Source organism: Narcine bancroftii, chromosome 1 (assembly GCF_036971445.1).
Source record: "Narcine bancroftii isolate sNarBan1 chromosome 1, sNarBan1.hap1, whole genome shotgun sequence".
Classification (NCBI taxonomy): domain Eukaryota; kingdom Metazoa; phylum Chordata; class Chondrichthyes; order Torpediniformes; family Narcinidae; genus Narcine; species Narcine bancroftii.
In genome coordinates this window covers 467,826,877-467,853,643 of record NC_091469.1, presented here as the reverse complement: position 1 = coordinate 467,853,643, position 26,767 = coordinate 467,826,877, and the positions used below count along the sequence as shown (strand labels likewise).

The window sequence follows — 26,767 nt, the reverse complement described above, 5'->3', positions numbered from 1 at the left end:
TCGTGCTCTATGCCCCCTTTCGATTTCTATTTCTTCATGTGAATCTGTCATTCCCAACACCTTTGGGATCCATCCTTTTATAAATTCCTTCATATCTGACCCTTCTTTCCCTTCTTTCAGGCCCACTATTTTTATGTTGTTTCACCTAATGTAGTTTCCCAATACGTCAATTTTTTGTGACCATAAATCTTGTCTCTTTAATTTTTTTTGCTCTGTTCCAACTTCCCTCTTAAATAATTTATCTCCATTTCTACAGCAGCTTCTCATTCCTCCACATTTTCTACTCTTTTCCCTATTTCAGTCATGACTAACTCTAACCTTTGCATTCTGTCTTCAGCTCTTTTCATTTTTCTTCTGATTGAACTAAATTCTAATGATAGTTATTCTTTTAATGACCTCATTTGTTCTTCAAAACAGGCTTTATCTAAACTTTGTCCTATATTACCTTCTTCTTTCCTTTGAAATTCTTGGTCTTCTTCCTCCTCTTCTATGTCTGTGTTGTCTTATTCTCTTCTCTGTATTTTCATCCTGCTTCTGTATCCTTGCTGGGCCTCCTGCTGCCTGCTGCGGGGCCTCCTGCTGCCTGCTGCGGGGCCTCCTGCTGCCTGCTGCGGGGCCTCCTGCTGCCTGCTGCGGGGCCTCCTGCTGCCTGCTGCGGGGCCTCCTGCTGCCTGCTGCGGGGCCTCCTGCTGCCTGCTGCGGGGCCTCCTGCTGCCTGCTGCGGGGCCTCCTGCTGCCTGCTGCGGGGCCTCCTGCTGCCTGCTGCGGGGCCTCCTGCTGCCTGCTGCGGGGCCTCCTGCTGCCTGCTGCGGGGCCTCCTGCTGCCTGCTGCGGGGCCTCCTGCTGCCTGCTGCGGGGCCTCCTGCTGCCTGCTGCGGGGCCTCCTGCTGCCTGCTGCGGGGCCTCCTGCTGCCTGCTGCGGGGCCTCCTGCTGCCTGCTGCCGGGCCTCCTGCTGCCTGCTGCCGGGCCTCCTGCTGCCTGCTGCCGGGCCTCCTGCTGCGGGGCCTCCTGCTGCCGGGCCTCCTGCTGCCGGGCCTCCTGCTGCCGGGCCTCCTGCTGCCGGGCCTCCTGCTGCCGGCCCTCCTGCTGCCGGCCCTCCTGCTGCCGGCCCTCCTGCTGCCGGCCCTCCTGCTGCCGGCCCTCCTGCTGCCGGCCCTCCTGCTGCCGGCCCTCCTGCTGCCGGCCCTCCTGCTGCCGGCCCTCCTGCTGCCGGCCCTCCTGCTGCCGGCCCTCCTGCTGCCGGCCCTCCTGCTGCCGGCCCTCCTGCTGCCGGCCCTCCTGCTGCCGGCCCTCCTGCTGCCGGCCCTCCTGCTGCCGGCCCTCCTGCTGCCGGCCCTCCTGCTGCCGGCCCTCCTGCTGCCGGCCCTCCTGCTGCCGGCCCTCCTGCTGCCGGCCCTCCTGCTGCCGGCCCTCCTGCTGCCGGCCCTCCTGCTGCCGGCCCTCCTGCTGCCGGCCCTCCTGCTGCCGGCCCTCCTGCTGCCGGCCCTCCTGCTGCCGGCCCTCCTGCTGCCGGCCCTCCTGCTGCCGGCCCTCCTGCTGCCGGCCCTCCTGCTGCCGGCCCTCCTGCTGCCGGCCCTCCTGCTGCCGGCCCTCCTGCTGCCGGCCCTCCTGCTGCCGGCCCTCCTGCTGCCGGCCCTCCTGCTGCCGGCCCTCCTGCTGCCGGCCCTCCTGCTGCCGGCCCTCCTGCTGCCGGCCCTCCTGCTGCCGGCCCTCCTGCTGCCGGCCCTCCTGCTGCCGGCCCTCCTGCTGCCGGCCCTCCTGCTGCCGGCCCTCCTGCTGCCGGCCCTCCTGCTGCCGGCCCTCCTGCTGCCGGCCCTCCTGCTGCCGGCCCTCCTGCTGCCGGCCCTCCTGCTGCCGGCCCTCCTGCTGCCGGCCCTCCTGCTGCCGGCCCTCCTGCTGCCGGCCCTCCTGCTGCCGGCCCTCCTGCTGCCGGCCCTCCTGCTGCCGGCCCTCCTGCTGCCGGCCCTCCTGCTGCCGGCCCTCCTGCTGCCGGCCCTCCTGCTGCCGGCCCTCCTGCTGCCGGCCCTCCTGCTGCCGGCCCTCCTGCTGCCGGCCCTCCTGCTGCCGGCCCTCCTGCTGCCGGCCCTCCTGCTGCCGGCCCTCCTGCTGCCGGCCCTCCTGCTGCCGGCCCTCCTGCTGCCGGCCCTCCTGCTGCCGGCCCTCCTGCTGCCGGCCCTCCTGCTGCCGGCCCTCCTGCTGCCGGCCCTCCTGCTGCCGGCCCTCCTGCTGCCGGCCCTCCTGCTGCCGGCCCTCCTGCTGCCGGCCCTCCTGCTGCCGGCCCTCCTGCTGCCGGCCCTCCTGCTGCCGGCCCTCCTGCTGCCGGCCCTCCTGCTGCCGGCCCTCCTGCTGCCGGCCCTCCTGCTGCCGGCCCTCCTGCTGCCGGCCCTCCTGCTGCCGGCCCTCCTGCTGCCGGCCCTCCTGCTGCCGGCCCTCCTGCTGCCGGCCCTCCTGCTGCCGGCCCTCCTGCTGCCGGCCCTCCTGCTGCCGGCCCTCCTGCTGCCGGCCCTCCTGCTGCCGGCCCTCCTGCTGCCGGCCCTCCTGCTGCCGGCCCTCCTGCTGCCGGCCCTCCTGCTGCCGGCCCTCCTGCTGCCGGCCCTCCTGCTGCCGGCCCTCCTGCTGCCGGCCCTCCTGCTGCCGGCCCTCCTGCTGCCGGGTGGAAGGACACTTATTTCTGTGCTGGTGTCCACAAGGAAGTGCCTTCCTGGCAGTCCTACACTTGGAGGAGGCTGTCACGTTGGCCAACAGCCACAGCCATTAATGACGGCTATGGTGTTTCCCTGAAATGTTGTTCATGATAGTAGCAATACTGTTGGGTTAGGGGGGTCCACTTGCCTCTCTTTTTGCCATGATCTTGTTGCAGGCTGTGTGCAGGGCCTAGTGATCTGCTCCTCCAAAGCGCCATTTTCTTTCTTTGCTCTCCAGAGCACGTTCACCCGGGCTGTGACTTTCCTGGGATTGTTGAAGTCCTCATTGGCGAGAAATAGTCTGATCTCCTCGGGCAGCTGCTCCAGGAAAATCTGCTTGAAGAACAGGCAAGGCCTGAGCCCCTCAGCAAGGGCAAGCATTTTGTTCATGAGGGCAGATGGGACCCTATCCACCAAACCATCCATATGCATCAATCAGGCTGTGAGAGCTCAAAAATGCGGGCTAATAGGTCCTTGAGGTCATTGTATTTGTGTTGATCTGGAGGCTGCTGTAGGAAGTCGATGACCGTTGCTGCCATTTCTTTGTCAATTGAGCCCACCATGTCGTACCAACGTGTGTTGTTGCCGTTGCTCTGTTGAAGTTGGAACTGGGCCTCACCCTGTTCGTACCACACGTGTGACACCCAGAAAGTTGGCAGCTTCAATGAAACTGCATGAAGAGCTGCTTGATCCGTCATCTTGGTGTCCATCTGGGGTCATCAATGTTGCGTGCGCATTACCACAATGTGTGGAAAGAAGACACAAACACGAGGAGTTGAAGACTGATTTTATTGGACTGGCAGCTCTGCTTATATTCTCTCCCTACTGCTGACGAGTGACGTCACGGCAGCACCGATCTACGATTTGGCGGCGTTCCCGCTGTTGCTCATTTCCTGCTGTGCAGGTGGTCATATGGGATGAAGGTCATTGGCCCCTATGGGGTTTGAGCAGTCACTGTGTTCGTTGGCCATTTTGTGTGCCAAGTTGTGACCCGGTTAGTGCCCCACTATAATAGTTAAATTTAAGTTGCTTGAATTCTTGTTGTTAAGTTGGATGTGGTGAGTTGAGACCTACATGCTATACAGATACTCCCCGTCTTGCAACCTATATGACTTGCATCCATCCGCTCTTGCGACCAAATTTTGAGAAAATGTATATATAAGAAAAAATAGAAGTTTACGCAGTTTGTTGTATTTGACAACTATAATAGGGATACAAGGCATGTGAGAGCCAAAATGTGCGTACTATATTAGTCGGCATCCTGGGTTCCATCGGCTGAGTGTGGCCATCTTGATTCCTGTGCGCGTGCGCGAGAGTCCAGGGCGCAAATTCAATATCATCAGAGGACCTGACTCTCATGCATGCGCCAACAAAACTCCTATACATGAACCCACCGTGCATGTGCCAACAAAACTCGTGCATGTGCCAACAAAACTCGTGCATGTGCCAACAAAACTCGTGCATGTGCCAACAAAACTCGTGCATGTGCCAACAAAACTCGTGCATGTGCCAACAAAACTCGTGCATGTGCCAGTGCCAACAAAACTCGTGCATGTGCCAACAAAACTCGTGCATGTGCCAACAAAACTCGTGCATGTGCCAACAAAACTCGTGCATGTGCCAACAAAACTCGTGCATGTGCCAACAAAACTCGTGCATGTGCCAACAAAACTCGTGCATGTGCCAACAAAACTCGTGCATGTGCCAACAAAACTCGTGCATGTGCCAACAAAACTCGTGCATGTGCCAACAAAACTCGTGCATGTGCCAACAAAACTCGTGCATGTGCCAACAAAACTCGTGCATGTGCCAACAAAACTCGTGCATGTGCCAACAAAACTCGTGCATGTGCCAACAAAACTCGTGCATGTGCCAACAAAACTCGTGCATGTGCCAACAAAACTCGTGCATGTGCCAACAAAACTCGTGCATGTGCCAACAAAACTCGTGCATGTGCCAACAAAACTCGTGCATGTGCCAACAAAACTCGTGCATGTGCCAACAAAACTCGTGCATGTGCCAACAAAACTCGTGCATGTGCCAACAAAACTCGTGCATGTGCCAACAAAACTCGTGCATGTGCCAACAAAACTCGTGCATGTGCCAACAAAACTCGTGCATGTGCCAACAAAACTCGTGCATGTGCCAACAAAACTCGTGCATGTGCCAACAAAACTCGTGCATGTGCCAACAAAACTCGTGCATGTGCCAACAAAACTCGTGCATGTGCCAACAAAACTCGTGCATGTGCCAACAAAACTCGTGCATGTGCCAACAAAACTCGTGCATGTGCCAACAAAACTCGTGCATGTGCCAACAAAACTCGTGCATGTGCCAACAAAACTCGTGCATGTGCCAACAAAACTCGTGCATGTGCCAACAAAACTCGTGCATGTGCCAACAAAACTCGTGCATGTGCCAACAAAACTCGTGCATGTGCCAACAAAACTCGTGCATGTGCCAACAAAACTCGTGCATGTGCCAACAAAACTCGTGCATGTGCCAACAAAACTCGTGCATGTGCCAACAAAACTCGTGCATGTGCCAACAAAACTCGTGCATGTGCCAACAAAACTCGTGCATGTGCCAACAAAACTCGTGCATGTGCCAACAAAACTCGTGCATGTGCCAACAAAACTCGTGCATGTGCCAACAAAACTCGTGCATGTGCCAACAAAACTCGTGCATGTGCCAACAAAACTCGTGCATGTGCCAACAAAACTCGTGCATGTGCCAACAAAACTCGTGCATGTGCCAACAAAACTCGTGCATGTGCCAACAAAACTCGTGCATGTGCCAACAAAACTCGTGCATGTGCCAACAAAACTCGTGCATGTGCCAACAAAACTCGTGCATGTGCCAACAAAACTCGTGCATGTGCCAACAAAACTCGTGCATGTGCCAACAAAACTCGTGCATGTGCCAACAAAACTCGTGCATGTGCACAGGAATCAAGATGGCCACGCCCAGCTATGGACCCTGGGATGCCGACTAACAAAGTACGTATGTTTTGACTCTTAGTTGCCCTGTATCCCTGTTATAGTTTGTCAAATACAACATTTGATTTAAAATGTTTGATTTCAGACTTTGGTACTCCATGCATGCGGGCAAAATTCTGACTTGCATCCATTTCGAGATACAACCGATCTTTAGGTCCTAATTACGGTCTTAAGTTAGGGAATACCTGTACTAAGAGTTCCTATCACTACTTTTGTGACATTGACCAACTCCACTTGCCCCTCATCTGTATTTGTTACCTTTAAATCTGGAAATTCAGGTGCAATTGTACATGGCCTATTTATTCTTTTTTGAATACAAAGTTTTGTAGACTTTTTCTCCGCATGATTCAAAGGGTTTCTTTTACCTTTTTGGCATAAAGACTTTCATTTCTCTTGCACATTTCTTGATCTCCATATTCCAAAGCTTCTTCAGTCTGTGAAGTACAGGTATACCCTGCTTTACGAATATTCGCTTTGCACATATTCGCTTTTAAGAAGAAACTACGTTTTTACGAAAAAATGTTTCAAATGCAGCAATCCGTTATAGAGGCTGGGAACTACGATGAGTTGTCAATAGATGATCCTCTTCCTCTCTCCTACTACATCCCAGTCTTCTGTACGTCCCACCATCCCAACCTCCAAAGACTCAGCCTAAATACATTGCACATACATTTTTTCTACTTTATATCCTGTTTTTAATAAATTTTAGTCTTGGGTTTTATGTATGATTTGGTAGATTAGGGAGTGTTCAAAAAACTTTGCTTTTCGCCATTTTGGCTTATGAAAGATTCCATAGGAACGCTCTAGTTTTGTAAAGTGGGGTATACCTGTACTTTCAAAATGTAGAGGTGATGTAGCAATGTTGTATTTCCACTAACAACAGAGATTGGCCAGATTAACTCTTTAGATATTAGTTGATAATATTTGACTTGTACCACAACAGAGGGAAAAAAGTGACAATAATAATTAGCCATATTCTTAAAAATGGTGCTGTGGGATTTCTAGTATCTGCTTGGAAGGAGCATGTCATCAGTTAATATAATTTTTTTTTTTGTAAATTTTGACAAGCAGCACGATACATAAACACAGGGTGAATGTACAAACTCCTTGCACGCAGTGCTAGATTTGAACCTGGATTGTCGGAGCTGTAATAGCGTGGTGCTAGCTGCTACGCAGACCATGCTGCCCTCATCTAAATAGACGCGTTGCTTGGAGTACATGAGTGATTTAATGATTTTATTTTTCTTACTTTAATTGGCCTGGTGAGCCACACAAGGCAGTACTAGAACTGAAACATTTATTATTAACATTAATAGCAACCTGAAATAAAATAGAAATGAAGAGAATATTCAGATTATTTAGCAAAGACTGAGGATGAATCTGAAATTGTGCTTGTGTCATTAAAACTACCCTGAAAATTTCCTGCCAACCTTCTTGAAGAAAAAGGCAAGTGATTTTACAATATTGGATCTGAGCATCAAATATGAAGATTAAAATTTCAACTTTTTCAGGCATGAATGCTTAAGAATCTTGTTAACCTGTGATCAAAAGTTTTTGGATTTTGATCCAATTTCTATTTCTGCCAGTACAAGACAAACTCCTACTTCAAGTAAAAGTGCAAATCTCACCATTGCATCAAAACAAAACTTCAGTAAAATGATTATTTTCTGCCGTTCCTGAAAATCTGGTTATAATTTTTGTGAACAACTGGAGTTGTAAAAAAAAACAAGTTGGGTCCGAGGGTGGATGTATTCATTGAATACTTTTTTGGTTACTTCATAAAATGTTGAAATAATTGGCTTGTGCACAGCTTTTCTGGATGCAAAATTGGAGGAAATTTAGGAGCTGTGTACTCATTTATGGTTAGGATTAAGATTCATTAAATGTAAAGTATCTGGTTTAACTCGTCAGACATCTGTAAAATACAAATGCAAAAAGTAAAGGCAGTGTTGTGTAATATTGGAAGTTTTTAATGAATCTTTTATCCCTTTCCTTCTGCGAGGTTATTCCAGATATTAAATAAAATCTGGAAAAAGTTGCCCCGCGGATCCCTCTTAAATCTATGTTCTCCAGTTTCAGAATTGCCGCCTGGGGAAAAGATTAGGAACATTCACTTAATAAATGCAAGGTCACCAAATCAATTTTGAATTCAACTAACTAGCTTACCTAGGATCCCATTTGATTTGAGTAAAACACGAAAGTCTGCAGGCCCTGTGATTTTATTTAAAAAAAAAGAAATGCTGGAAGAACTCGGTGGTCTTTTCAGCATCAAAAAAGCAGATTTATTGTTGATGTTTTGGAGGGTTATGGGGATAAGGCTGGAAAGGGGTACTGATGGTAGTGATCAGCCATGATCTGTAAAATGGCGGTGCTGGCTCGACGGGCCGAAGGGCCTACTCCAGCTCCTATTGTCTATAAGAAGAATGAGCCAGAAGCAGGAAGTCTCAGAAATCAGACAATGCCTGCTGGGGGAGGAATCCATTCCATTTGATTTGACCATTTGGGGCCTTGCCAAAGGCCATGTGGACAAAGCCACTGCCCTGCCCTTGTCAATGCTTTTGGTCACTTCTTCATAAAAATCTCAGATTTGTGAGACATGATCTTTCGCACACAAGGCCATGCTAAAGATAGCTAATCAGACCTCGCCATAATTGCTGGATCATGTCCCTCAGAATCTCCTCTACCAACTTTCCCACTACTGACGTCAGGTTCACTGGACAGCTGTCCCTTTATCTTATCCTTGCCTCCATTTTTAAATAACATCAAGACATAAACCATCCTGTCTTTTGGCATTTCGCCTGAGGCCAAATGTGATTTAAAAAAAAAAATTATGCATGATCATTTGCAATTTCAATCACAAGGTGTGAGGATGCAATTGGTTAGCTTTTGTACTGGTTGATTTCTAAAAATAGTACGGCCAGAGCAGATCCATGACTTCCTGTAGAAGCAAAAATACTTGAAATACTCAGGGCAACATCTCCTTGAAGAGATCATTGTTTTGGATTGATCTTTTAACAGACGTGAAAAGTTGGAAATCACGCGAGTTTTGAGCTGCAGTGAAGGGGAGGGACAGATAGAACATTCCTTTGTTCTTTACCTTTCACAACCCAGTCCATTTCCAATCCTCGTCTACAACTTGAGTTGGAAATCAAACATGTTTTCTCAGTTATACTGAAAGGTCAGTGACCTGAGGTATTGAATTCATAATTGTGACCTGACCTAAGAATTGTTTATTTCAGGTTTGTGGCCTCAACAGCTTCTTGCTTTCAAGAACTTCCAGGGACTAGACTCAATTTTTCTAAACTTGTTACCGGAGTTTTGATTTGATGGTCTAGGCATTTGGAACATAAAGAATGCAGCACAGAAATGGGCCCTCAGGGCCACAATGTCTGAATATGAAGCTAAACTGAACTAAATCTCCTCTGCCTGCACATGATCTGTAATCCCTCAATTTTATTGAAAACATTATTAATTTGAAGTCATTTTCAATGTTTATAAGTGAAAACTAGGCACAGTTTAATTTTGAGTAGCAGTAATCTCTTCATGCATTGTTTTGCGATGATGAAAATTAAGTTGGAATATTATACGTTTGAGCTTTAAAATCTCTAGGATTGTGGGAGAAGGGAAGACATTGTGTTTTAAACTGTCTGCTCCAAACAAAACATTAGTCTTGCTATGTGCAGGCCATTTATACCTAACAAGTGCCCTTGTGTGCTAAGTAATATATATTCCTCAAGTAAAATGTCTGCAGGCATTCAAAGGAGATTATTCCAACTGACAAGTAGAAATGTATAGGACTGTTGAAAAAAAAATCCTATTTTATCCAGAGTTCACGATGTCAGTAAACCAGCAGGAGGCTAAGAGCCATCATTGCAAATTACCTCGTGATTAACAGTTGTAGTGTTTTTATTTTGTGTCTGTGAAAGTGGTAAGGTTAGAGAGTAGTGGAAATTAACCAAGGCAACAGGATGTGAACAAATCCACAGCTAATAATTAAACCTTCTGATAAGATCACCTTGTCTCACCATGGTGATTTGCTTCTGAAGTAACACAAGACCCCACTTGGTTTTTGGCCTAATTTGAATCAATAATAATTGAAATGGAAAGAAATTTGTGACCTTGTTTTCTTGCTAATTTATTTTGGGAACTCCAAACAAGAATTTTCACATTTGAATCACTAAGAGATTAATTCAAATATGTGATTAAAATTCGAACAGAAGAAATCAGAAATGACAAGCAGTGCCCAAGGCACACTGTGCTAAAGACAGCTGTGTAGCTGTTTGTGCCAAGAAGTCCTGTGAGGTGTAGTTCTTTTGTGAAGTGTTACGACTGTAACTCGCTGTTGCTGACAAGGTGCCCATTATACCCAAGCGTAACCAAGTTTAAATCACTTTGGTTTTGACTCTGGTATTGAATCTGCCTGAAGTGAATGTGACATTAATAAATTTTATTCCCTTTGGGTTTATTTTGCCTCAGTGGCAGTTAATATAACTGGACTCTGGGTGAGATTTCACAGCATTGTTGACCTTTAATTTGATACACTAAACTGATCAAAATAAGCTAAAGCAAAGTGAATTTGAAGCTAACACTCCAGGAAGAGATTGCTGCATTGCGCTGTGTTGTGGCACAGATTATCTGATGGTGGTGACACTGCTCTCAAATTGGATGATTCCTATATACTAGTGACTATATGTCAAGTGCTTCATTGGCTGTAATGAACTTTGGCAGTTTGAGATCATCAAAGACTGTTGAAGTTGGTTCTTCCTGGTTTATTTCTATAATTATTCATTTTAATTGGTTACCATTGCTCTTTTGTGGAAATATTGAGTATTTTTTCTGTAGAAATTTGGAGCAGACTTTTGTTAAACAATTTTGAGTCAGGGACTTCTCTGTGACCTGACTTTTGACAGCAATTAAGTGGATTGTTGATTTTGTATCCTAATCCATTGCATTCCCAAGTACACACTGAATGTACTTTTTTTTAACTCGGCCTGCATTTTGGGTGACCACTTTTAATTACTGGTTGTCTGATCACAAGCAAGTCAGAAAAGTACTATTACAGTAATATTTTTTCATACTGCAACTTTGTTTTTATGGATGGAGATGTTGTATTTGATGGGTTGCAGCAGTTTGCTAAGAATATCATTCCCTAGACCCAAATTGCTTGTACTATATCTATGGTTTTAAGTACACTTTTTGGAATGTTCCATATTCAAATTTACATTTTGGCCACTATATTTGAAATGTCCTTGAATCCTGAAACACTTTTTCATAGACTGTTTTCTGGTTATCTTGGATGGTGTACAAATACATCTCTGAATGTTTGATTTTGTTTCCGATGGGTTATTCGGGGATTTCTGGTTACCTGCTGAAGTTCTGCTCTTCATTAACTTGCATTGCAGCCCAAATCCTATCTTAGTGTCCTGTTCACCTATTACTGCATTTGTTGCCTAATCTTAGGTCCCAATTAAGCTGTTCCTCAATTTTCATGGATTTGCCCCTCTCCAAATCTAACTTTTTTTGCACTCTTTTTAATTGCCTGTCCAGTATCCTAAATTTTAATTGTATCCTCTTGCCAGCCCTGACATCATCTGTCAAGGTCCTAATCTCTGGAATTCTTCCCCTTGCCTAGTCTAGATTTAAAAGCAGTCAGAAAGAGAATTGAGGCTAATTGTTGGCTTGAATGTTGTATCATGATTAGCCAAATGAAATTAGATTTCCATTCTTTGGAATTAAGGCCTTAAGAAAGCAAAATGAGGTCGATGTTGAGATTTTCCGCTAAATTTTGAGGACCATTGTTGCGAGGTAAAATTGAGTTGCATAGGAATTTCTTGCAGAGGGTCGTGAGGCGATGAAATTCTCTAATCCAGTTTGTTTGGGAGGCCTCATCATTGAAGATGTTTTTGAAAGATTGGGCAATTGAGAAGGATTGGCAAACTAGCACAAAGTTGCCTGAGGCAATCATCCATAATAATATTGAACTGTACTGGGAGGCTTCAGATACCAAGTCCTTTAACCCTGCTTCACATTCTTGCTACTTGAGTTTGTGTATTCAGTCTCAATTGTTAAATCTGCTTCTCATTTGAGAATTGTTATTGCCTTTAAAAGTTTGTATTAGATATTACAATAAAAATTGTTAGAACCATTGAATAAATAATTTATTATAGTGTCCTTTATGTACCCACCTGTGTGGTGTCCAATAACTAAATCACCAATTTTATTTTATATACCACTGAGCTGATTTTTAAAAAAATATACAGTTCTTTGTACTGGAAGAAGAGTAGAAAAAGTTTAGTGGTTGGTGGGGTTGTGAAGACTGGGGGGGAAAAAAATCACATGGAGGATGAATGGTTCAGTAAAAGATGCAAAAAGGGATTAAGGGTGGAGGTTGGGAAGGGTGCCTGTTATGTACTGTTCAATGTCTAATTGGACTGATTGCACCAGTGTTCAAATTTGTCAGTACATACATGACATCATGTACAACCTTAAGATTCTTGCAAGCCAGACAGAATTTCTACTATTCGGTAACTATGAACTGAACCCAAGAAGAAAGATACACATAGAAAAGAGAGAAACGTGAACAAACTGCAATAAATAAAAAAATATTCAGTAATAAATAATGTGCAAAGTAAGATGTGTCTCTGTTTGAGTATGGAGTCTGATGGTGGAGGGGTAGCAGCTGTTCCTGAACTGGTGGTATGAGTCTTGTGGCAGCTGTAATACTTTCCTGATGGCAGCAGCGAGAACACAGCATGTCCTGGGTGGTGTGGATCCTTGATTGCTGCTGCTGTCCGATGCTGTAGGTGCTCTCAATGGTATGGAGGGCCTTGCCTGTGATGTACTGTGCTGTGTCCACTACCTTTTTGAAGGGCTTTCCGCTCAGAGGTATTGGTACCCCCACCCCTGCCCCACCCCATACCAGTTCATGATTCTGCTGGTCAGCACACTTTCCTCCAAACATCAGTAGAAGTTTGCCAGGGTTTCCGATATCATACTGAAGTAGAGGTGCTGGCGTGATTTCTTCACAATGACGTTGGTATGTTGGATCCAGGAAAGGTCCTGCAAGATAGTGAGTCCCATTAAATTAAATTTGCTCACCCTCCACCTCTTTTTTTCCTCCCCTCCTCTTCTTTCCCCCCTTTCCCCCCCCCCCCCCTCCCCGCCAACCAAACACAATGATCACTGAATCATGTATACCTTTGGTTTTCCCATCCTAAAGTCTACCCACAGCATCAAGTTTTGGTGACATTGAATGTGAGATTGTTAGTACAGCATTCAGCCAAGTTTTCAACTCCCCCCCCCCCCCCCCCGTATGTCGACTCATTGCCCCTTTTTGTACAGCCCACCACTGGTATCATCGGCAAATTTGTAAATGTTGGTGTTCTGCGTCACGCAGTCTTGGGTATAAAGCAAGAAGAACAGGGAGTTAACTACCCATCCCTGTGGGGCTCTGGTGCTGATGGAGATTGTGGAGATGTTCTGGCTAATGCACTGAAGATCTACAGACAACTGTATGACATGAGGCATATGTGGCAAGGGATAAAGACAAATAACTGATCACAAGTCAACATTGCATTCCAGGATGATGCTATAGCCTTGTCTCTTCTCTCCATCTGGATCCACCTGTGGAGAATGACACCTCATATGCCTGGCTGCTGTTCATTGATTTCAGCTCTGTTTTTAATATTATCATTTTCCAGAGGCTGGTGGAGAAGATGTCCTCACTGGGACTCAACATCCCCTCTCTGTAACTGGATTCTGGACATCTTAACAGAAAGACTACAGTCAGTCTGGGTTGGTAGCAGGATGTCAAGCAGTGACACTGAGAACTGGTGCACCTTAGGGTTATGTACTCACCCACTCCTGTTCACGCTATTACATCGCCAGATCCAACTCCAATAGTGTCAACAAGTGTGCAAATGACCACAGTAGTTGGCCTCAGCAACAATGATGAATCACACTATGAGGTGGAAAATCTTGTGATATGGTGTGAGAGTAAAGTGGACAAGATGAAGGAGATGATTGTGGACTTCAGGAGGACTAAGACCATCTTCACTACACAAAAGCTCTATAGTCGAGAGGACCAAGTACCTTGGAATTCACTTAACTAGTGACCTATCTCCTCACTAGTTAGGAAGGCGCAAAAGTGACCGCATATCCTGAGAAGACTGAAGCAGGAAAGGCTACTGTCAACCTTCTGTAGGAGGTCTATCAAGAGCATCCTGGTTGGCTGCATTGCAGTGTGCTACAGTTGCTGCAGAGAAATGGATTGGAGGTCAGTTTACAGGACCATGGACCATGAGTGGTAGAGAGCATCACTGGAGTCTATCTAAACCCCTCATTTCCCCCTTCCTGCATGTGATCTACTGGGATTGTTATCTGAAGAGACTGCACAAAATCCGTGAGACCCCTTCCACCCTGGCACAACTGCTCCTTTTGGGAAAGAGTAAATATCAGAGTTAGCACCACGTACGTACAGTGCAACTCCGATTCTCAGAAATCCTCATTTATCCAAAATCTTTTCTGAGTCGAACTGACCGGAGACATCAGGGCTCCTGGTGGCAATAGCAGTGATCTCAAGTTCCCAGGCAGGAGCAGGACCCTTGGGCTCCCGACACAAGCGGAGCCTCAGTAGGGAGGTGTTAGTGATCAGCAGTGGCCAGCACTTGGTGAGAATTAAACATTATTTTAATGCTTCAAAAGCCTTAACTTGTTTGTTGTTGCTTAAACACTGGTTACAAGTGATTTGCTGTTGCTACTGCTCTGTTTTTAAAAAAAAAAGACTGGTTCTCAGAGAACGGTCCTGACCATTTCGGATATTCTGAGTTCTACTGTAAATATTTTTGGTTTTTGGGTAGTCTGTAGGAGAGGTGTGTAGAAGAAAGCAAAACCTGACTGCTTCGGAGGTAAGGGGGCCCATAAGCATCGTCCTGGGCAGGGGGAGGGGGGCATAACTGAAAAAAGGCTGCTCTCCAGTACAATTGTTTTAATGCAGTGCAGTATTTATCAGTACTAAAAACTTGAACATTTACTCGTTCCTTTTGTTATAATTTGTTAATTGTTAATTGTTAAGCGTGGCTTAACAATTAGCTTAGTGGTTCTTCAAAGGAGGTTGCTGCCCGCCAAACTGTGAGGTGCCAAGATGCACGGTTTGAGGCGATATCAGCCCACTGGCGGTGGTCAATGTGGCAGGCACCAAGAGATTTCTTTAGGCAGTCCTTGTACCTTTTCTTTGGTGCACCTCTGTCACGGTGGCCAGTGGAGAGCTCGCCATATAACACGATCTTGGGAAGGCGATGGTCCTCCATTCTGGAGACGTGACCCATCCAGCGCAGCTGGATCTTCAGCAGCGTGGACTCGATGCTGTCGACCTCTGCCATCTCGAGTACTTCGACGTTAGGGATGTAAGCGCTCCAATGGATGTTGAGGATGGAGCGGAGACAACGCTGGTGGAAGCGTTCTAGGAGCTGTAGGTGGTGCCAGTAGAGGACCCATGATTCGGAGCCGAACAGGAGTGTGGGTATGACAACGGCTCTGTATACACTTATCTCTGTGAGGTTTTTCAGTTGGTTGTTTTTCCAGACTCTTTTGTGTAGTCTTCCAAAGGCGCTATTTGCCTTGGCGAGTCAGTTGTCTATCTCATTGTCGATCCTTGCATCTGATGAAATGGTGCAGCCGAGATAGGTAAACTGGTTGACCGTTTTGAGTTTTGTGTGCCCGATGGAGATGTGGGGGGGCTGGTAATCATGGTGGGGAGCTGGCTGATGGAGGACCTCAGTTTTCTTCAGGCTGACTTCCAGGCCAAACATTTTGGCAGTTTCCGCAAAGCAGGACGTCAAGCGCTGAAGAGCTGGCTCTGAATGGGCAACTAAAGCGGCATCGTCTGCAAAGAGTAGTTCACGGACAAGTTTCTCTTGTGTCTTGGTGTGAGCTTGCATTACAGCACCAGCGATTGAGACTGGTTTTCGAATCCCACGCTGCCTATAAGGAGTTTGCACGTTCTCCCCGTGTCTGCATCATTGGTTTTTCTCCAGGGGCTCCAGTTTCCTTGCACCATTCGGACCGTTGGGCGGGGGGTGGGGGGAGATTTATGGTGTAGATTAATTGGGCGGCACACCTGGGCCGAAATGGTCTCTTACCGTGCTGTATGTCTAATTTAAAAAAAAATGACCAAGCAGTGATCAGCATGTTTTTTTTTTAATATCAGCATCATGAAGGTTTTCTGGATAGTGCACATGATTTACTGGACTTCCTCCTGCTCTCCATTTAATATCTGACATGTATCTAATTGAGGTTGAAATAGTTTTTGACAAATTGACACCTGTTTTGTTCCATGGTGTAAACTTTGTGCACAGAAATAATGCTACATGCAAAACTATCAGTAAACTGGTACCTGTAAAAGTGGGTCATCTTGTGAGTAAAATCAAGGTGTTGCTAAACGTCTTCTTTTCTTTGGCTTTGCGGACGAAGATTTATGGAGGGGTAAAGTACACGTCAGCTGCAGGCTCGTTTGTGGCTGACAAGTCCGATGCGGGACAGGCAGACACAATTGCAGCGGTTGCAAGGGAAAATTGGTGGGTTTGGTTTGGGTGTTGGGTTTTTCCTCCTTTGTCTTTTGACAGTTAGGTGGGCTCTGCGGTCTTCTTCAAAGGAGGTTGCTGCCTGCCGAACTGTGAGGCGCCAAGATGCATGGTTTGAGGCGATATCAGCCCACTGGCAGTGGTCAATGTGGCAGGCACCAAGAGCTTTCTTTAGGCAGTCCTTGTACCTCTTCTGTGGTGCACCTCTGTCTCGGTGGCCAGTGGAGAGCTCGCCATATAACACGATCTTGGGAAGGCAATGGTCCTCCATTTTGGAGACGTGACCTACCCAGCGCACAGTTGGATCTTCAGCAGCGTGGATTCGATGCTGTCGGCCTCTGCCATCTCGAGTACTTCGATGTTAGGGATGAAGTCGCTCCAATGAATGTTGAGGATGAAGCGGAGACAACGCTGGTGGAAGCGTTCTAGGAGCCGTAGGTGATGCCGGTAGAGGACCCATGATTCGGAGCCGAACAGGAGTGTGGGTATGACAACGGCTCTGTATACGCTAATCTTTGTGACGATTTTCAGTTGGTTGTTTTTCCAGACTCTCTTGTGTAGTCTTCCAAAGGTGCTATTTGTCTTGGCGAGTCTGTTGTCTATCTCATTGTCAATCCTTGCATCTGATGAAATGGTGCAGCCGAGATAGGTAAACTGGTTGACTGTTTAGAGTTTTGTGTGCCCGATGGAGATGTGGGGGAGCTGGCTGATGGAGGACCTCAGTTTTCTTCAGGCTGACTTCCAGGCCAAACATTTTGGCAGTTTCCGCAAAACAGGACGTCAAGCGCTGAAGAGCTGGCTCTGAATGGGTAACTAAAGCGACATCGTCTGCAAAGAGTAGTTCACGGACAAGTTGCTCTTGTGTCTTGGTGTGAGCTTGCAGGCGCCTCGGATTGAAGAGACTGCCATCCGTGCGGTACCGGATGTAAACAGCGTCTTCATTGTTGAGGTCTTTCATGGCTTGTTTCAGCATCATGCTGAAGAAGATTGAAAAGGGGGTTGGTGCGAGAACGCAGCCTTGCTTCACACCATTTTTAATGGAGAAGGGTTCAGAGAGCTCATTGCTGTAACTGACCCGATCTTGTTGGTTTTCGTGCAGTTGGATAACCACGTTGAGGAACTTTGGGGGGCATCCGAGACGCTCTAGTATTTGCCAAAGCCCTTTCCTACTCACGGTGTCGAAGGCTTTGGTGAGGTCAACAAAGGTGATGTAGAGTCCTTTGTTTTGTTCTCTGCACTTTTCTTGGAGCTGTCTGAGGGCAAAGACCATGTCAGTAGTTCCTCTGTTTGCGCGAAAGCCGCACTGTGATTCTGGGAGAATATTCTCGGCGACACTAGGTATTATTCTATTTAGTAGAATCCTAGCGAAGATTTTGCCTGCAATGGAGAGCAACGTGATTCCCTTGTAGTTTGAGCAGTCTGATTTCTCGCCTTTGTTTTTGTACAGGGTGATGATGGTGGCATCACGAAGATCCTGAGGCAGTTTACCTTGGTCCCAACAAAGCTTGAAAAACTCATGCAGTTTGGCGTGCAGAGTTTTGCCGCCAGCCTTCCAGACTTCTGGGGGGATTCCATCCATACCTGCTGCTTTGCCACTTTTCAGTTGTTCAATTGCCTTATATGACTCTTCCCGGGTGAGGACCTCATCCAGCTCTAGCCGTAAGGGCTGTTGAGGGAGCTGGAGCAGGGCGGATTCTTGGACTGAGCGGTTGGCACTGAAAAGAGATTGGAAGTGTTCTGACCATCGGTTGAGGATGGAGATCTTGACGCTGAGGAGTACTTTATACAGCAAAGGTAAAAATACATAACCGATGTTTTGGGCTTGAGCCCTTCATCAAGGTATAGAAAAGTGTTGGTAGGCATCCAAACAACAGTGTTGGGGGTGGGGGGGGGAAAGAAGAGGAGGAGTAGAGCAGGTTAGCAGAAACTGGAAAAATTCAATGTTAATGCCATCTGGCTGGAGAGTGCCCAGAGGGAAAATCGGGTATTTTTCCTCCAATTTATGGGTGCTCTTGGTGGGATGCTACATAAGGCCATGAACAAACATGGGAGTGAGGCACAGAACGAAAATGTTTGAATATTGGGAGGTCTCTATCACAGATGCCGATGAAGTGAAGGTGCTTAGCGAAGCGATCTCCCAATTTGCACCCAGTCTCTGCAGTATAGAGAAAGGGAGCACTGGATGCAGTAAATCAATTCTGCAAATACACAAATGAAGTGATGCTTCACTTGAAACGTCTTTTTGGGGACCCGGACTGTGTTGAGAGAGGAGGTGTGGGCATGAATGGCACCTCCTGCTGTTGCAGGCGAAGGTGCCGGAGCATGAAGGGGTGATTCGTGGGGAAGGATGAGTGCATGAGGGAGTCGCAGAGGAAACAGTCCCTTGGAAGGCAGAGAGGGGAAAATGTCTGGTAGTGGGATCCCATTGTAAATGTCGGTAATTCCAGAGAATAATGTGTTGGATGAGGAAGCTGGTGGGATAGTAGGTGAGGATAAGGGGATTCTGTGTTTGTTGTGTCTAGGGGCAGATGGGGCCAGGGCAGATGAGTAGGAAATTGAGGAAGAAATGGAGGCTTCTCTCCACCATTATCATGTCTGCCGCCTTCCACGAGCATGGCTTCCCCTCCTCCCCCAGATGCAACAAACATAGAATCCCCCTTGTTTTCACCTTCCACCCCACCAGCCTCCGCATCCAATAAATTATCTTCTGGAATTTCCAGCACTTACAACAGGATCCCACTACCAGACACATCTTCCCTTCTCTACCTTCCGTAGGGACTGCTCCCTCCATGACTCCCTCGTGCACTCATCCCTCCCCACCAATCGCACCTTCTCTTGTGGCTCCAAGAGGTGGCACACTTTCGCCTGCACCTCCTCCTTCACCATAGTCTGGGGCTCCAAACAGGCCTTTTAAGTGAAGCAACGCTTCTCTTGTGTATTCGCAGGATTGATTTACTGCATTCTGTGCTACCTTTGTATCCTTCTCTACATCAGAGCGACTGAGATCGCTTCACTGAATACCTTTGCTTTGTCTGCATTGACAGAGACATCCCATACTCACATGTCTGTCCATGTCCTTGTGCACTATCCCACCATGACCACCCGCAAATGGGAGGAACAACACCTGATTTTTCCATCTGGGCACTCTCCAGCCAGATTGCATTAACACCAACTTTTCAGGTTTGTGCAAACCTTCTCTCCTATTCACCTACCCATTGCACCTCACCTTGGTCATCTTTGTCCCCTCCCTCCCTTTTCCACCTAATACTTCCTGCCTTTGCGATTACGCCTCATCCTACTCTTTCATGCCTGCTGACATTTTCCCATAACTTGATGAAGGGCTCAAGCCCAAGACATCAGTTATGTATTTTTATCTTTGCTATATAAAGGACACACTTGCTGAGTTTCTCCAGCATCGTGTTTTTACTTATATTGGTAGCAGTTTGGAAGGTGGGGGATACTTGCTTGAAACTGGATCCTGAGAGGTCTGATAGGGTGGACTTTTTTTGGTAGAATCTAGAATTGGAAATTGGAAATTGTTTTAAAACAATTTATGAAGTACATTTTTTCCCCGCAAGGATTGAAAGTCTTTTTAACGTGTTACGAGTGATGTAAATTGCCATGCCAGAGTAGGACGTCTGACTCACAACACTGTTCAATGTAATCTTGAAGAACTAAAGGCCATTTATGAACAAAAGTCGAATGGCCATGGGCTTTGTAGTGAGAGAAACAAGGATACTCTAAACCAATAAAACACTAACTTGATAGAATCGTAGTGTTAAAACGCTATTAGTCCAGTTGCCCATTGATTCAATTTTGAATTTGCTTTGGTGCGAGTACAGTCATCAGATATAGTGAAGTATGTGATGCTTGGGAAAGATATGAGTAGGAATTCCCAGAATGTTTCTGGGAATTTGGTGTCACAGCAGCATGTACAGAAGTTTGGCTTGTTTTCTTTGGAGCAGCAGAGGAAATTTCAGTTGTTTTAAAAAGTTATGGGTTGATAGTTTTCTTTTACTTTCTAATTCTATGTAAGCAAAGTTACCAGAACATGCAGATTTTGACCAATTAATCAAAACCTGGGGAAACCTTGAGGAAAACTTTTTAAACAGAAACTGGTTGGTATTTAGAATACATGTTGAAAGGTAGATTGATTTGTTAGTAACTTTCAAGAGATTTGGATAAATGAGGGAGAATGAGTATTGATGTTTAAAAGAACTGGTTTAAAAACTTGGTCAGACAAATGGCTGTCTCCATTATTGATGACGAAATAAATCTCTAGGTCAGAAAACCAATTACTAGTATTAGTAACAGATGTATAAAGTGACATTAAACTAAGTCTGCTCCAGCCATCAAGTGCCCATTTTAAAAAAAACCTTTTATCCTTCTCTGACCAATTTTATTCTGATTCCCATAAGCTGATCCTAGATTCTACCACTCATCTACAGATGAAGAAGAGCTTGCAGTTATTCACCCACCAGCCTGCACTCTTTAGGATGTGGGAAGAATCTAAAGTACCTACTGTCACATGGAGAACATGCAAACCTCACAAAGTTGAACCCTGGTTGTAGAAGTTGTGACTTTAGCAGCTACGTCACCGGAAGTATGGTCGTACTTGGTGCTTCACATGGAGTATGACGTTTTATATGGTCATTAATTTCATTTCATTGAACATGTTATGTTTTGGGGCTTGTAATAAATGCTGTGTTTAATGAAGTATTGCATAGTTTTATTTCTTATAGGTGATTGCATCCCCTCTATGTCATAGTTGTATATTGATGTGTTAAAATGAATCGGGGGTGGGGGGGGGTGGGTGGAAAAAATTTGTGACATAGGAGAAAGAGAATCCAAAATGTAGAGAGAGTGGTGTCTGGGAGAGGGGGTGGGGGGGGTAATAAAAGTAACTGTTTATAGTAGGTGATTCTAACATCCTTAACATTGACTGGGGATACCAAAGTCTTAAGGGATTTGCAGGGTGAACTTGTATCCAGGCGAGCTTTCTACAGCAATGTCGATAAATAAGCCCACTGGGGAAGGAGCAATATTGGACCTTGTACTGGGGAATAATCCTGGTCAGGTAACTGGGGTAAGGGAACAATTTGGGTCCGACAACCACAATTCTGGTAGCTTAAGATATTTATGGAAAAGGCTGGTCCTCAAGTTGGAATCCTAAATTGGGGCAGTGCCAATTTCAATATGATTAGGCAGGAGTTAGCAAATAGTTGACTGGATGCAAATCTTGGAAAGTAAGAGCATGACTCCCAAATGAGGCTTTTAAAAGTGTGATAAAGAAGGCCCAAGACTGGCATGTTCCCAGTAGGGTAAAGAGCAGGAATGGCAAGGTTAAAGAAACTCTGATTGGAAATAGAGAGGCGCAGGTGAGAAGAGGCACATCAGATACAAGAAGAAAGGTTTGAGGGAATCCCTTGAGTTTGGCACAAGCAGATGGGTTTGAGGGAATGCCTGGAGTCTGGCACAAGCAGATGGGTTGAGTGAATCCCTGGAGTCTGGCACAAGCAGGAAGGTTTGAGGAGAGCCAGGAGTCTGGCGCAAGCAGGTGTGTTTGAGGAGGACCCCCCCCCCCCCGAGTCTGGCACAAGCAAGTGGGTTTGAGGGAATCCCTGGAGGAGTATTAGCATATTATAGCATAGTGAAGAACGGAATAAGGGTTTAGAGGTCCCTTTGGCAGATGGTGCAAAAGAAATCAAAAATATTTTGTATCAGAACAGAAGAGGCATGAGAATATAATTGGGCCTCTTGAGGATCAGGAGATGTGTCTGTGTAGAAGCAAAGGAGATTGGAAAGATCTTAAAAAGAATGTGTTTAATGTGGAGCAGGATATGCAGCAGTGGGATGTGAAGAAGATAACTAAAGATCATCTAGGGCATTAGAAGTAAAGGTGTTATCAGTGTGAATAGATCTCTGGGTGCATTTCAGAATATTGTGGATGGCAGAGGGAAATTGGGGGTATTTGACACATTTTAATTCATTGCTAAGTACAGCAGTTATGGAGGATGGCAAATTACTTTAAAATTGCTGGCAGGATAATCTGAGTAACTCCAGACCTGTTGTTCTGATGCAAATGGTGGAAAAACTGCTGAAGAGGATTCTGAGAGGGAATTGTAACAGAATATAGATATGTTTTTGGGAGATACATTGGGGCAGGTTTCTTAGTGTACATCACATACAAACACTTGAAAATAGATCTTATTGAAAATACTGGAGCTCTGCTAATGCTAGACATATCAGCCTCAGAGCCTTTGCAGAAGCTTAGGAGAGTGCCCAAAAGGCTTCACTAATGGATTGTTGTTTACAAAAAGCAACAGATGAGAGCTTGTCGGAGCCACAGATTGTCTGGAGGGGAACTTGCTGTTCTTAGAGAGTCATGTGATTTTCAAGCAGAGAAAGTCAAACAGGCTTTGTGTGTGTGTGTGTGTGTGTGTGTGTGTGTGTGTGTGTGTGTGTGTGTGTGTGAGAGACAGACAGAGATCAGTTTTACAGTCAGCAGCAGCAGCTGGGACTGGAACAGGACAAGCTGGCAAACTTGTGGAAAACCCCATTTGGAAGATGGGTTGTGAGTGCTTGGTTCAGCCTGGGCAAAGCCCTTGTGGTTCATGCAAGAGGAGAGGACTGGCTGTCTAATGTTTCACTTGGAATAAGGGAAACAAAAAGGAACTCTGGTGACCTGAAAGAAAGAGGTTATCATCTGAAGAACCCTGGGGGTCAATTTTCTTCTGCAAGACACTGAAGTGACTGATGGAAGTAAATCATTTTGTGGATGTCCTGGAACAACAAATCTCTCTCTGAAAACAGACAAGAACCTTTCTGAGCAGTAACCATTTATTTACCTTTCAAGCACCAAAGCCTGGTGAACTTTATAAATGTTAAATTCTGTGCACAGTATAAGAATTGCCTGCAACCAGTGAACTTGGAGGAATGAGAAGTGAGATTGGACTGTGAATCAAAGAACTGCATACACGTGCACTTAGAATTAGAAGGGGGTTAGTTAAGTTGATGGTGATAATAAAATTTGATCTCGTTTTCATGTTTAAAGACAATTAAAAGCAACTTTTTTAATAACCATTTGTCTTGGTGAATATCTATTGCTGCTCGGTTTTGGGGTCCTCTGGGCTCGTAACAGAATCTCATCAATATTTGGATGGCTGGGGAAAATTAAGGAGATGAGTGTCTGGGGAAATAGGCTCATGAACTTGATGAAATGATTTTGAAGAGATGACAGGATGGAGGAGGGCAAGGCAGTGGATACTTGCGTGGATACTTGCGTGGATACTTGCGTGGATACTTGCGTGGATACTTGCGTGGATACTTGCGTGGATACTTGCGTGGATACTTGCGTGGATACTTGCGTGGATACTTGCGTGGATACTTGCGTGGATACTTGCGTGGATACTTGCGTGGATACTTGCGTGGATACTTGCGTGGATACTTGCGTGGATACTTGCGTGGATACTTGCGTGGATACTTGCGTGGATACTTGCGTGGATACTTGCGTGGATACTTGCGTGGATACTTGCGTGGATACTTGCGTGGATACTTGCGTGGATACTTGCGTGGATACTTGCGTGGATACTTGCGTGGATACTTGCGTGGATACTTGCGTGGATACTTGCGTGGATTTTAGTAAAATAAGGTCCCATAAGGTAGATTGGCATGGCACATGAGATGAGAGGATAAAATAGGCTTAGTGATCAGAATTGGTGATGGTCAAGGAGTTTTTAAAAGACTGGAGGGCCATAATTAGTAGAGTGCCTTGGATATTGGTGTGAGGACTCTTGCTTTTTCTAATGTACATAATTGATTTGGAGATGAATGTTTGTGCAAGGTGAGTTTGCCAATGACCTGAAATTAGGTGCTAAGATGGACAATGAAATGGCGTTTCTGGTTTTTGCAAATGGATCTCGATCAGATGGGGAACTGGCTAAGCAATGCCAGATGCAGCTCAACTCTTGAGCAGTGCAAGGTGTTGCATTTGGGTAAATCAAATGAGAACAGGACTTTGACAACAGCAGTCCCCTAAAGAGAGTCATTGAATGTCATGCAAAGTTGTACAAGACATTGTTGACGTCTCAGTTGGATTATTGTTTGTCGTTTAGGTCACCTAGCTAGATTATTGTAAAGTTGGAAAAGCTACCGAAGAGGTTTATGAAATTGCTAGGCTTGAGGAAGATAAGTCATCATGAGAGACCAAGAAAAAAAATAAACCTGCTTTCCTTTGTGTTGAGGATTGAGATTTGATCTTGTTGGGTTGATTAAAATCATGAAGGGCAGAGGTAAGATGTACAATGAAAGTTTGTCTCCTAGAGCTGGAGAATCTAAGGGGGAAAAAAACTGTAACTACAAAGTTAAGGGGTAGAGATGTGAGGGGGGAGCGCTTCATGACAAAGTGGAGGAGATGAGTTGGTTAGTTTCACTTGGATAACTACATGCGTGGGAGGGGCCTGGGACTAAAGCAGCAGGACATATTATTCAGCATGGACAAACTGGGCTGTATTTTATGCCATATGACTTTCAACATTTTGTCTCTATTTTTGGAATAAAGATTGAGCACTGGTTTTCCCAGCTGAATAAGGCACTCTGTTAATTTGTCACTGACAGTCAGTTAATTTCATGTTTTATTTCACAAAATAGCTCTGCTTCAATAACATTGTCATTAAGGTGGGCAAGAAATGAACAATTTTCTTTTGAATATTTTGAGGCATTGGATGATACCAAGTTGAGTGGAGAAAGCAAATTATTCAGATGATGTAAAGATGAGTAAGCAAGGTTGGGACAGTACCACGTTGGAAAGTGAGAGGTCATCCACTTTGAAAGCAAAATAGATCGAGTATTTAATTGTAGAAGATTACATTAAGGTGTTGTGCTGAGTATTTGTTTATGAATTTCAAAAAGTTGATTTGCAGGAGTGACAAGTAGAGAAGGAAGATGGAATGTTGCTTGAGGGATTGAATTCTGCTGTAACTGTATAGGGTACTTCTGAGGCAGCGCACCTGGAGTACTGTATACAGTTCTGGTCTCTCTGAGAAAACTGTCTTTGGTGGCAGTGTAGAGAAGTGTCACCAGGTTAACTCCAGAGATGAGAGAGTTTGAATTTGAATACGTGGTGGAATTCAGAAAAATGTGTATTAAAATAATAATAAAAATAACTAATAAATCTGATAAAAATGTTTTTTATTTAAAAAAGGAAAAGGATGAGATAAAGGCAGAAATGTTTCCACTTGTCGGTGAGACTAGGATTTGGGGATGTAGCCTCATGATTCAAGAGGGGTAGATTTGGGGCTGATAAGGAAGAACTGATGAAGAGGAATTGCTTTTCCTAGAATAACAAATCTGTGGAATTCTCTATCCAAGAGAGCAGTTGAGGCTACCTTTTTTAAATGTATTTAAGACAGATCTTTGTGTAATAGGGGAATAAAGGATTATGGGAAAAAGCTAGATGGAGAGGAGTTCACAGATAGATCAGCCATGATCTTATTGAATGGGCCAGTACAGTATTGGCCTCTTTATTTAAGGAATGATATTGGTGTTTAAAAAAAATTTCACGTTTACCAAATCGTAAATAAGAATGAACAAGTTGTCTTGAAATATTGAATGGGCTTGGCTTGTAAATGCTATTGGATATGAGAGTGAGTACAGAAGGGACATTTTATTACAATTGCAAGATAGTTAGACCATACTTGTAGTATTGTGTGGTGATGTGCTCCTTCAGCTGCAGGTAAAATGACTTTTAAACAGAAAGGGTGCAGACAATGTGGGCACTGGTTTGTGTAACAGTTAGCGCAACACCTTTACAGTGCCAGCAATCAGGACCGGGTTTAAAATCCCACGGTGTCTGTTCTCCCCGTATCTAAGTGGGTTTTCCCCGGGTTTCCTCCCACCATTCCAAACGTACCGGGGATGTATCTCGGGTGTATCTTGGATGGTATGGATTCGTGGACTGAAATCACCTGTTACAGTGCTTTGTCGAAATTAAAAATTCTTGAGAATATTACTGAGACTGGTGCAATTGTATAGAGGCTGGACAGTGTGGAACTGTTCTCCCTTGTGTGTGGGAGGCTGAGGGGAGACCTGGTAGAAATTTTTAAAATCACGAGAGGCATTGATAAGATACAAATAATTTGTTGCCCAAGGTAGGGGTTTCTAAAATGGAAAGGCATAGATTTGAGGTGAGAGGGAAAAAGTTTAAAAAGAACCTGATGGACGTTAATTTCGCCCCTTTTTTAAAAAAAAAATGATAGGAATATTGAGCAAGTTGCCAGAGGAGGTGATGGAAGCAGGTACAGTTGTAACATTTAAAAAAAAAATTAAGACAGGTTGGTATGGGAGATGCAGTAAAATCCCCTCTCTGTATCTGGAATTCAAGCAATTGACTGCACAACCAACAAGCAAAATAAATAAATAAATAAACAGATAGAAAGAAATTTATCTATTTATTTATATAAACACATAGAGCAACAGACAGACCCTTGAGAGCAAATGTTAAGC

General features: G+C 45.5%; 2 protein-coding genes across 4 annotated transcripts in view; both read left to right on the top strand.

Moving 5' to 3' along the window:
- Nucleotides 1–26,767, top strand: part of zmynd11 (zinc finger, MYND-type containing 11) — a 190,169-nt gene that overhangs the window by 9,216 nt on the left and 154,186 nt on the right. The window lies entirely within an intron of this gene.
- LOC138761148 (keratin-associated protein 16-1) lies at nt 490–2,759 on the top strand. The gene is made up of 2 exons (XM_069932873.1): nt 490–918; nt 960–2,759. The coding sequence occupies exons 1-2, from the start codon at nt 490–492 to the stop codon at nt 2,757–2,759; spliced, it is 2,229 nt and encodes a 742-aa protein (XP_069788974.1).

Coding starts and splice junctions, on each gene's coding strand:
- LOC138761148 (XM_069932873.1), top strand. CDS start 490: ATGTCTGTGTTGTCTTATTCTCTTCTCTGTATTTTCATCCTGCTTCTG. Junction 919..959: donor GGGGCCTCCTGCTGCCTGCT/GCGGGGCCTCCT, acceptor CTCCTGCTGCCT/GCTGCCGGGCCTCCTGCTGC.